The sequence below is a fragment of the Pyrgilauda ruficollis genome, unplaced genomic scaffold (genome assembly GCF_017590135.1).
Source record: "Pyrgilauda ruficollis isolate IOZ18807 unplaced genomic scaffold, ASM1759013v1 scaffold128, whole genome shotgun sequence".
In the NCBI taxonomy this organism is placed as follows: Eukaryota; Metazoa; Chordata; class Aves; order Passeriformes; family Passeridae; genus Pyrgilauda; species Pyrgilauda ruficollis.
The window spans coordinates 1,167,891-1,180,178 of record NW_024511210.1 but is presented as its reverse complement, the minus strand read 5'-3'; the positions used below and the strand labels follow the sequence as shown (position 1 = coordinate 1,180,178).

The following is a 12,288-nucleotide window of genomic DNA, read 5'->3' as shown; positions in this document are numbered from 1 at the left end:
TTTCTTCAGAAAGCTAGTGTCTCCAAAGCTAACTATTGTGCCCAGTCCAGCAAACACCCAAAGAGAACAGTAAAACAGTTTTTTTTCTTCCCAATAAAATAAACAAATACAATCTAAGATGTTCAAAGGTTGACACAGATGTCAATAATCACCAGTTCAGTAACCTTGCAGAGTTTTAGTGGAAATTACTTGGCACATTTTATAATTCTGCTTTAAAACAGTGATTCAGCGCAGCACACTGACTGGTTTGTTAATATTACACAGAAACTAAATTATTATCAGACTGGAGCCATGTTCGGCTATTCTTGCATCACATAGTAAATGCTATTAGATAATAATGGGGAGGAGGAATAGTTTTAAAAATATGAGAGAAACCTTCTCTATTAATTTTTAACAAGTATCTGAAAGTGTATTTCTCTGAAAAAAGTAACTTTACAGGGAAAATAATTCTGTTATGATCTAATGAGAGATCTATTGTGATATTCTGATTTCTTGAAAGGAAAACTCAGAAGTGGGAATGTGACAAATATCCAGAACATAAAAATTACACTGGGGGACAAATCCCTGCCAGTGATCACTTCAATAGCAGCTTTAGACTTGTGAAAACATCTGAAGGTCTAATTTAACTTTCTAGTTCCCAAATGCCCTCTTAAAAAAAATATATATATATATAGTCACTTCTGGTAACCTTCACTATCTTGCTTAATGGTACTCACAAGGCTCCCTTACTAAGATATGGAGAAGACTTCCTAAAACTAACATGGAAATTAAATGCTCAAAGGGAGATTTCTCTGCACAAATTAAGGAAGAAAGACAATGATAAGCAAATGGAAAGAATCTCATTGTCTCACCAATTTCAGGATAAATATTTATCTGGAAAACTAAATGAGCATAACAAGCATTGACAGACTGTATCTGAGCATGAAACTGTAAGGAATAAAAGTTCCTTGAACAAAAGTAACAACCTGGTATCCAAAACACAGGACATAAGTTTCAGGAGCTCCAACTCACCACCTGAAATTCACCGTTTTCCATAAAAAACATGGAGCTTTAGCATGTAATTCCAATGTCCTTTTTGTGCTATAAAGAGACTTATTGAAGTGATAATGCAGGATATGAATCTATTTGATATTTTAATTCTGTGTTCCTCAAGTGTCATTGAGATTGTGCAGCTGCTTCATAAACCAACAAAATTCCATCTACTCTTTGCATATCTTTGCATACAAGAATACAAGATGCTGGAAGAAAATAACTTATTTTGCTGTGAATGAAACATATCTAATAAAGGATTTATGGGAAACAATGCATTTGTTTTGAACCACAGGGAAAGCTTATTTGAATAAAAAATGTGCAAGATATTTAAGCTATGCCTATCTCAGCCTGCTTGTTCATGCTTGGTAGCTAATCTTCCCCTTTTTTGCTGTAAACTCTCATGTTGCCCACTGTACTTTCAACCTACATCCAGAGTTCCATCATTTTTCTTAACAGAATTTCACTAGCAGATCATTAATTAAATTCCATCTAGCATGGATGTCAATGTGCAGAAGTCAGCGGGCACGTATGTTGATTCAAACAGCTTTAAGGAAGCAGATATGAAAGTAAGCAATATTTCTCTATACATCTGAGTGAGAAAATTTTAAAAGATATTTCTTCAGAAATGACACTGACAAAGAATGAAAGTAATATATGCTTTGGGGAAAAAAAAAAAAGAGTTCAATAACCTAAAATACAGGTAACAGAAAGAGGGTGTAAATCAGGTGAGAATGAAACCTTGTGGGGCTCTAGGGCTGAGAGTAAATATATGGCTAAGAAAGTGTGGCTGGACAACTGAAAAGGGAAGACCATGCAACACATGTTCTTATAGTTATTATCCTTCCCCAAATTTACAGGATTCTTTCTTCCAATTCAGGCAGGATTTCCACCTGGAGTAGTGAATATTGTGCCAGGCTTTGGACCCACCGCTGGAGCAGCAATTTCTCACCACATGGATATAGATAAAGTAGCTTTCACCGGCTCTACAGAGGTACTATAATGAGTACAAGAAAATATAAGCAGGAAATGTGCCCCTCTGATTCCCAGCAATGATTTAATGTCTAACTTATTCTGTATAATTATTTTAACTCTCTTCTTTCTTAAGGCTGTTGGTTTTTTAAACAAAGTTTGTTTAATGGTTTGTTGGTTATTATTAACTTTAAACATATTTAAACTATGTTTGTATTGCTGGAAAGCCCTTTAAACAAAGGCAGTCCATGAGATGCAGTAGATCCCAGTATACCAAGGGTATTTTAAGTCTTACTCCTTTAAACCAAAACTTTTTCATTCATGACATTCTTTTTTTTAAGAAGTTCAGTTATCTTTGAGTTTAATAACAGCAGGATGACAGAAAGGTACATAGGAAACCTCATTCTTCAGTCTACACACATTTAGGTGAGGTGACAGATTTTTGGTATCTCAGTGATACTTAATACCATCTGGGTGGTCTTAAAAAAGGGTTTGAATATGTATCTGTTTAAAAGGAAGGTCACTGTTAATTTTCCCTAACCTTCACTCTGAAGAACTGTAAGTGCTATAATTGAATATTTCTCATTGCAGGCTATATATAGGATTAAGGATTAGCTATTTCTTTGATACAGTTCATTATATTGTCTGTCTAAATGCATGCTAAAGGGAAAAGCTGCCATCTGGTCTCTTAACTTCTTGGATATAGACTCCAAAGATAAATATCATTGCTTCATGTCAGGGATCAGTACACACTGAGTGCAAGAGCTATGTTTACTCTCAGAAACCTTCAGCTCTACAGTAATGGGAAATGAAAACAACCCAAACCCCTGACATCTGAGAAATATCCCACAGATGTTCCCAATAGACAACAACAACTATAGTTCCCAGCGCCCAGTGATCCTCCAAAGGCAGATGGACCAGAGGGTGTATTCTAGAGTTTGGTGACTGTTCTCTTCTAGCAGTGCAACTTGTCAATGAGAAATGATGGCAGGAAGGCTGACAGAGGGAGAAAATTTTCCTGATGGTTGCTACACACAGGCAGTTAAGAGACCAAAGCCACAAGAGCTACAAGCAGATTTTTCCTTCGCAGATTTTTCCTTCACAACTTTTCCAGGGCAGTTCATAATAAGGAGTTCCTTCAATCATGTCATCAGTAGAAAAAAGCAGTGTAAGGGTTCTTAGCTGCTCAAGGTAAGCTTGCAGTGTTCATTTTCTCCTCTTTATTCATCCAAGAGAGAAATTGAAACAAGAGAGTGTCCATGCAGCCAGTGTAGATTGTCTTACAAACTTTGTGCATTAAAGAGCCTTCTCATGCATAAAACAAAGCAATTTTAACTTAATGGGAGTAACAGGTGAAGAAGCAACCTGTGCCTGCTTTAGATTAGGGATAAGTGCAAGCAGAGTGGTAGTAACCAAAAAAGCACCATGTATCTTTGGCAGTTAATATTACAGGGGGAAACTCTTCTAGAAAACATTTCCAGTTCACAGGGTACAAGCCCCCTGTACCCTGACTCTTCTCAGTTGTTTTATTTTAACTTATTATTCATTTTATTACTGGGATAGTAGAAATCTCTTAACTGATTTTTCACTTTGAGGAAATCAGAAAGGTATTATAGAAGTCATTACAAACTTTTTGACATGAAGCTGTCCTCTTCCTACCTTTTAGGTTGGCAAACTGATAAAAGAAGCCGCAGGGAAGAGCAATCTGAAGAGAGTTACCCTGGAACTTGGAGGAAAAAGTCCTAACATTATATTTGCAGATGCAGATTGTTAGTAGCAATTTTATTATATGAACTACTACTATTACAAATCCAACACACTTTTTCCTTTCTTTGTCAACAAATTATTTTAACCTTTACAAAAAAGAAGCAATTTTTAATGTTTTCTGGTCATGCCATAATTTTAAGTTAGATTGCCACCAAAATCAATTGCTCCTGAATAGATTTGGAGCTCTGAAAGCCTGTTCATTCTTAATGTAATTAATGATCATCCTAATGAAACATGAATGAGGAATGAAAAAAAGATAGAAGGATCTTAAACAGGTTTATTAACTTTCTATCTGAATACTTTTCTTGATACTCCTGACAGGGCAAATAATGTTAAATCTACATTTCCCACAGAATATCTGAGTGTGTGTTCAGCTAGGTGTACCATGATGTTCTTGAGAAGGGTAGGTTGGACATAAGTAAATGGGTTGTATATCTGTGTTTTAAAGGGCCATAAAAATAAAAGGTGTTAGAATGGGAAATTAGATGGGTGACAAATGGTAGTAAAGAATTTATGATGTGAAAATTCAGGTTCATGATCTGATGAACTTTGTATTTCTTTGCAGTGGATGCTGCTGTGGAATTTGCCCATATTGGTCTGTTCTATCACCAGGGACAATGTTGTATAGCAGGATCTAGGATTTTTGTGGAAGAGCCTATTTATGATGAGTTTGTTCGCCGGAGCATTGAAAGAGCAAAGAAGTATACTCTTGGGGATCCTTTGAAACCTGGTGTACAGCAAGGCCCTCAAGTGAGTAATATTACATGGTTTCAGCCTAATTCTGTCATGGCATCACAAATCAATGTCTTTCTAAACCTACCGTTGCAGCAGTTTCAAGGCTAAGTACAGTTTTGTAGAGGTTAGTCTGGAGTACAAAGAAGAAGAAGAAATCAGAGTGATTGTTGCTTGTGCCAGTATCACAGGCCTAAGGTCTCTTTCTCTTTTTATTATTGAAGAGGAACAATTATAAAAAATTGAAATGCTTTGAGAAAGCTCCAATACCAGATCTGTAAAACTGCAAGTACAATCATGCATGTCATGTTAGAGCTTGCTAATTTTTCATTCAGATAGTGCCACTATAAGTGACTAGCTTGAAGAAATAAGAGTTTCAATGTCTTTTCCCCGTTTTCAAGGCACTAGACTTTTATTATGTTGTTCTCAGTTTTAGAATATTACACAATTAAAATGCAAGAGCTTGGGTTTTTTGATCCTTTTGTTAAAAGATCATACCAACAGCTTTCCCATTAAATGAATGTTAAAATGCAGCATCAAAAAGTATTGCTATCACAATGCTGTGAACTCAACACTGTTACAGTAGTTCTCATCTAGTTTTATTCCTACATCAGCTTATACTGCAGGAATAAAAGCATGGAAAAAAGTGCTGTAGTAGAGACAAAGTAGGAGACAAAACCACTCCCATGCATTTGATAGAGTAACATATTCTTTATTGGTTATCACAGTCATTTTGAGTAATAAAAGACGCATAGTAAATTGGAAAAAATGCACTCCAAGCCACAAAATATTAGGGAAATTAAAAAATCTTATTTTGATATCCTGGAATATATTTTGGTACAAGAAAATAAATTCAGCAGAATAAATTTAAAAGTCAAAGGGCAGGAAGATTCAAAAAAGTAAACTCCATTTGTCTGGTGTACAGCTAATATAAAATTAACAGAAATGATTTCTCACATTATTGGGGCTTTCCTGAGTTTGAATTTCATGCTAACAATTTAAATGAGAGATGTAAATACACTCTTACTAAAAATTTAAACGAGTTAAACATGTGAGAAAAGCAATAATGAAAATATTTGAATGAGCATAAAGAGTCTTTTCTCCTCCAGTCTCAAAATTTGCCTTTTTTGACTTATTTTTATCCTTAGCAACTTTTAGCTGAAACTTAACTATTTTATAGATTAGAAAATTTACTCCTTTTAGAACTGGTATGATCCCATTTAATGGAAAATTGTAATAATGGATGTAGCTGCATTTCCTTTTTGGTAGTTATGTTAAATATCTCTCTTTGTAATCAGATTCCTTGTTATGATTTCTAGAGTAATTCTTTCTAGGAACAAAAAAATTACAGCCTGCATCAGATCTATTCACTGTGGTGTATTACCACAGAGAAAAAGCCATATTTTTCTCCAGCTCATAGGGATGCAGGTTTAGGTTAATAAGCTAGAAGACCAGCTGTTATCAGTGTGTGTTGCTTTCATTCCTGAAATATCTTTTCATTTAGATTGATAAGGAGCAGTATAAAAAAATCCTGGAGCTAATTGAGAGTGGGAAGAAAGAAGGAGCCAAACTGGAATGTGGAGGAGGTCCGTGGGGAGACAAGGGTTACTTCATCCAGCCCACAGTTTTTTCTAATGTTACAGATGACATGCGCATCGCCAAAGAAGAGGTAAATTAATTTTCAGCAGTCTCTTCTCTCACTAGAAGTCGTCTGTTTAAATATCTGTACAAAACATTCATTTAGAAGGTCAAGTGACTACATGAATATTCTCTCATTAAACCTGTTTTTCCATCCTGGTGGTGTTTAAAGTTCTTTCATTGTTTTCTGGTGCCCATTTCACCAGATTGCTCAAGAAGGGAGAGGAGTATGAGGCTGCCCTGCCAGCAAAGGCTCTTGCAGTAGATAAATGCTGAGGTTTGGATTCTTTTCATTGCTCCATACTGTCAATTTCTCACATATCAAAGTCACAGTGACCCGTAAACCTTGGAGGCACAACTTGTGAATGTTTTACACTGCCTGAGGAGCCACTTGGTGCTTGTATGCACTAGGCAGCTGCTTTGCAATGTGAGAAACTAGTTGGATTATGCTCCAGAGGCATTTTGTTTGTAGCATTTCATTTTGCCCCTGTGGGATTACTTAATTTCGATCAGTTTGCAGATGTGTCTATCCTTCATTGGAGAATCTGCTGCTGTTCCAACTAAGATGACAATGCTAGGGCACCAGTGACTGTCTGGAAGGAACCAAAAACATTTGGGAGTGCTGAGCTGCCATCTGAGCTAGTTCTCTACATAAAGACTCAAAGTCAAGTCATGACCTCTTCGCTGTGTTTTTTTTTACATTTATCTTATTTAATACCTGCTGCAATTGGGCTGCAATTGGTGTCCATTATACTACTTCATATTAGAAAGCTAATGCAGTCTCCTAAACATACTTACTACATCCAGCAAGAGCCAACAGCCTGAGTTAAAATGACCACAGCATTTAGAATCAATTGTGACAGGAAGAGGGCTGTAAAACGTGATAGACCTCTTTGAGACAGAATTTGGATTCTTTCCACCATACTATGAGTCAAGTAGGAAACAGCACAGTTACAATTTTTTCGCAGTTCTGTTAGTTACCCTTTGGTCAGCAGTATGAGAACTGCTCCTCGCATTATATTAATTGTAATGAACAAAGAAGCTACGAGTAGCCAAGGCAGTGTAATTAATATTAATGTTTAAAGAACATCTGAGTTTTAAAGCTCACAACTTGAACACTGGAGGAATGTCCAGCGGTTTTCTGATCTACAGAAATCAATCCTTAGAACACTAGCTAGAAACAACACTAAAAACTCAGTCAAATAGAAAGCTCACAGTCTATGGAAATAGAATTAGTTAGATGTTGTAATGCCTCCCTCAGCTTACGTAGTCTTGGTGTTCTGTGGTAGGGATGGGCACCTCTGGCTGAGAACTCTGAACAACGGTAGCAGGAAAGCTGAACTGAAGGACTATTTTCTTACCTGTCACCCACATGGAAAGCAAAATTACTTGTTTCACTTGGAGTACATTCTCAGTTGAGCAGCTACCTACAGGGATAAAATTCTAATAGTAAATTTAGGTGAATGAAAAATTGAATGTCTTTCTTGACTTTAAAAAAAGAGAAAACACGAGTTTGTTGGTAACCAGAATAGATACATAGGACATTGTGACACCATGTTAACTACCTTTATGATGGGTGCCTTTTGATCATTGTTTATTTGTTTTCATTGTTCATTTATTGTTTTATGATTTATTTAAAATAGGTAATCTTGACTTCCTTCATATTGCAAAAGTCTTTGTGCAAATTTATGGTATCTTTTAGAACTTTATTCACTCTTGACTGAATGAATTCAGGAATAAGGCCATCTGACAGAAGTAAACTTAAAATATATCAATTACTTCAAATAATAAGTTCTTCCAGTTCACTTCATATGTTTACATGTGTTTGATACAGATATTTGGACCTGTTCAACAAATCATGAAGTTTAAAACCATAGATGAAGTTATAAAGAGGGCAAATAATACCACCTATGGCTTAGCAGCAGCAGTTTTTACCAAAGACATTGACAAAGCATTGACATTTGCAGCTGCCCTTCAGGCTGGAACAGTATGGTAAGTAAAGTTTTCTTTACTTCTTACTTTAGATCTGTGGGCGTCAATGGCACTAATTGTAAGACACATTCACCGTATTTTGGGTGGTCTTTTTTTATATGAATTCCTTGTCTTCTTTATAGAGGTAGATCATTGTCTCTTCTGTTTATCTTTCCCACGTTTCCCCATTTCATGTGTTTTCTAAATAATTACTTCTTGTTAGTCATCATATCATTTTCCAATAAACTTAGTCAAAAAAAAGGAAATTTACTTGCTAAAAAGAAAAGGAAACAAAACAAAATGCTGTGAGAGTGCCCTTTACTTCAGGATCTGGGGATAGCCCAATAGATAATGAGATAAGTTTTGGTATTGTGTAAAGAAGTTAATTATCTGAAGTTCAGTGGCCATTAGCCTGGGCAGAGCCTTTCCCATTCGTAATGGGAAAGATTTATGAAATGTGATTGAACAAAGAAATTATATACAAGCTGGGAGAACAACTACAAGGCCAATTTCCAGCAGTAGAAAAGAATAGGCAACCTATATGGAACTGGAAAAGAAAAAGCTATGAAATGAAAGAGTGAGAGCTTGGAGGCATAGCAGGGTCTAATGACAATCACTGACAAAGACCTGAATTTCCTTACAGTTATTTCAATGCATCAGAAGGAGAACAACCAATTTTACTTGAATGCAAAACCTGTGTCCAATTTACATTTTATCTGTAAGCACTCACAACCAGCACAAATTCCTGCCCAAGTCCTGTGATCTAAGAACATATGCTTTCCAAAAATAAGTTAACAAGCTTGCCTTCAGAGTTGGTATTCTTTATATGGGAGAAAATATAGAACAGAAGTGGAATATTTGGGATTTGCTCTTACATGATTGGTGGTCTAGGAATCCTTAGCTATGAACAGAATCTCTTTTGTTGAAACCAGTATACTGGCAAGGAGGATAGAATAAAATATATGAAAATAGAGAATATTTGATTTGACAAGGTTGTAAGACAAAAAAGAGCTTCTCAGCTAGGAAATGGGATGCACATTCTGCCAGAATTCCTCATACCTAAAAATTTGCCTGTGATATTGCTTTCTTACTCATTATTGTGTCTTTGTTCTTAATCACAGTACAGAAGAAGGTTTAACTGAATAGAACCAAAGAAAACTCCCTAAATATACAGTGAAGTCATCCTGCATTTATCTATTGGAAGGGTACATAAACTCTTCTGCAGAACACTTATCTGTGGATAACCTTTTGTGAGAGAGCTTATGTACAAATTAGAAATGTTATTGCAGTGATCAGAGAAAGATATGACTGTCTCTTAGAGTGAAGATCCTTGCTGAGTTTTAGTACTCTGATAATAACTGTAGTTGTTTTTGATGCTTCATTTATTCTGAACTTCAAACTACATATATTTTTGCAAATATATACTTAGATGTTGTTTGTGACTATGACCATAGGCTTTTGAGAGGTGACAGAAAACCTCTGATTTTTCAGAAGTGAAAAAAATTGTTTTGCACTGTTGAAACTAATTTTCCTGTTCTTCCAGGGTTAATTGCTATAGCGCATTGTCTGCTCAATGTCCCTTTGGAGGTTTTAAGATGTCAGGAAATGGACGAGAAATGTAAGTGAATACTTTTAAAGGTGTAGATTCACAGGAAATTCAAAATTAAATTCCATACCCTGACTTAAAATATGCATAACTAGGATGACCAGTTTGAGATTTTGGCAAATAAGTCTCTAGAGTGCTTAGAGGCATCATGTTGCCAGAGGCAATGTTAACCAGCAATTCCTCCACAAAATAAATAAGAAAATTTCTTAGAGGCACACTTTTTCAATAGTACTAACTTGCAGTATATTGTGGTTGCAGTATATGGTAAGCAAAACTGACCATTGTGCTTATGGTTTACAGTTTTTGCATATATAGAGAAACTACCATTTTCATGAAGATTAACCTGTGGGTTGTGAAATCCCCTTTAAATGCTAGGTTTTGAAAACACAAGACTTTCCAAAATCCTTGATTTAAACAAGATTTTTCAGTTAAAAGTTTGTGAAACTAATGTTTTTACAGTATGTGCCAGCTAGGCCAAAAGTTTTGATGAAAATAACCCTCTGTAGTCTTTGGACCTTTGTTTTTTTTTTCCCAGAATAGAAGCAGAGTAGCATACATATATTATAAACTAATCAATTTTTTCAAACTTCTTAGTTTCAACTTGAATCATATCCAGTCTTACTTGTATTCTTTGTTAAAAATGTCATGTGTACAAGAACAAACTATTTTTAAAGCAATGAGAAAAAATTAGTACATGTAAGGCTTCTTTTTTTATTAAGATAAATACATAACACTTCTAATGAACAATGGAAGTGATTAAAAAAATATGTATAGGTTAGGCACTTTAGAGTTTCTCTTTATGTAGTTTCTTCAGAGACAGAGGCTAGTGTTTTCATACTTGCTCATCACTGGGCACAATCTGCTTCTGATGGCAAAGCTCCCACTGACTTCAAAGGAAACAGTCAAGCCAACGTTGAGAGCTTTAGAAAACTGGAAATTGAAACCCTTTAATAATTTAGACCATTTTTATCAAACACAGCTTTGCCTTTGTTGGGTGAGGGTGCCAATAATTGGGAGATAATCAATTCTGAATTACAGTCTTTTTCAGAAATATTTTTTGGATTTATTTGCTGGAAATAACAGACTATCAAAAAATTTTCTCTATAACAGTACATTTTGAAGGAATGAATCTTTCATGCTAACAAAGTTTTCGGGTTCAAAGTCACAATTATCAGACCAATAAAAATATTCCCACTATAGGACAAGGAAAAAATCATCACCAGATGGATGTCTGTCATGAGAAAATTTGTAAATATGTGACAACCATTTTTAGGAGAAGTGGAAATATGTGTGCAAAACCTACATGGAAAAAATTAGGATGTGGTTCTGTTAAGTCACTGACTTCCTTGATCCCAAAATAAAATTATCCATATAATTCTTGGAGTGACAATGCCATTAAGAATTAAGCTACTAAATGTCATATACTAAAAAAATTCCTCCTCAAAAATGAAGGGAATCAGTAAACACTTTCACCCAGTGCAAGCATCCTGAGCACTGATTTCTGTCTTTTTTATATATCTATCTAATAAGACAGCAGTGAAATCTGTGTAACATTACACTGTAGCAAACCCTTGTTCAACAGAGCAATCAGTTATGTCTAAACAGTTTGACTACATCAAATATCAAATAGTTAGGAATACAAACAAGCTTCATCTCATCACTGAAAACATACAGGTGAAACATGCTCATAACATGTCAAAGATTGCAACTCTTTTTCACTGTCTCAGTTTTTACCGTGGGATAATTTTGTCCCCCATTTACTTGAGATGAAGTTCCTATTTTTTGACTCTGGTGAAAACTCTTGATATCAGAAGAAGAGCTTTACAAACACCACTCACAGAAGTAAAACTACTCTCTCTGCAATTTTTCTCAGGAGACTGTTGATGTAGCTTTTCAAAAGGTTTCCAGCAGCAGTCTAGCTGCACAGCTGTCTTCCAAATATGTCTAGTGTACTTGTAATATATCCGGCCAATTGCACACTACCACTGAAAATCCCATCAGAAAATAATTAATATAAAAAACATTAGCATAAATGCTACTCTTCATTCTCTTTTATCTAGGGGAGAATATGGACTTCATGAATACACAGAAGTTAAGACTGTCACCATCAAAATTCCTCAAAAGAACTCGTAATGCTCTTTGAGGTGCAGAAATTAACATCTTCAGTGTTAATTGGAAAGCTATCTGAATTCTCAATTGTTTTGTTGTCCAAGTGATGCATTAACTTTTCTGCTTTCTGACTGTATAAGAGGTACCCTCTTACATTAACAATATAGGGAATAGCGTAGAAAAAACTTAATGTGATTAATTGTGAAAAGAAATCCTTAATGTCTGGCTCACAGCTAACTCATTTTAAAACTCAAATCAAGAAATATCTACTCCTGTTTGCAGTGGCAGTTCACTGTAGTGTTATGAAAATTTTCCTTTTCCAGTATATTCTGCAAGTACAGTTTGAATTTATGTGCTCATGTCAGTGTTAGATGTCAAGTTCTCCTTGCATTTGCTTTGTGGCCTCAACAAAAACACTAAAGAGTAGTTAGAAGGTGTTTCTATGTTTTCTCTAGATAAATTTC

At 35.3% G+C, this 12,288-nt stretch overlaps 1 protein-coding gene across 1 annotated transcript in view; it reads left to right on the top strand.

Moving 5' to 3' along the window:
* Positions 1 to 11,848, top strand: part of ALDH1A1 (aldehyde dehydrogenase 1 family member A1) — a 30,345-nt gene extending 18,497 nt beyond the window's left edge. Inside the window, exons 7-13 of the mRNA XM_041458437.1 lie at positions 1,910 to 2,023; positions 3,668 to 3,770; positions 4,334 to 4,518; positions 6,005 to 6,169; positions 7,973 to 8,130; positions 9,653 to 9,727; positions 11,776 to 11,848. Coding sequence (XP_041314371.1) covers positions 1,910 to 2,023; positions 3,668 to 3,770; positions 4,334 to 4,518; positions 6,005 to 6,169; positions 7,973 to 8,130; positions 9,653 to 9,727; positions 11,776 to 11,848 — 873 coding nt within the window. The remainder of the gene's footprint in view (positions 1 to 1,909; positions 2,024 to 3,667; positions 3,771 to 4,333; positions 4,519 to 6,004; positions 6,170 to 7,972; positions 8,131 to 9,652; positions 9,728 to 11,775) is intronic.
* Positions 11,849 to 12,288: the final 440 nt, after the last annotated feature.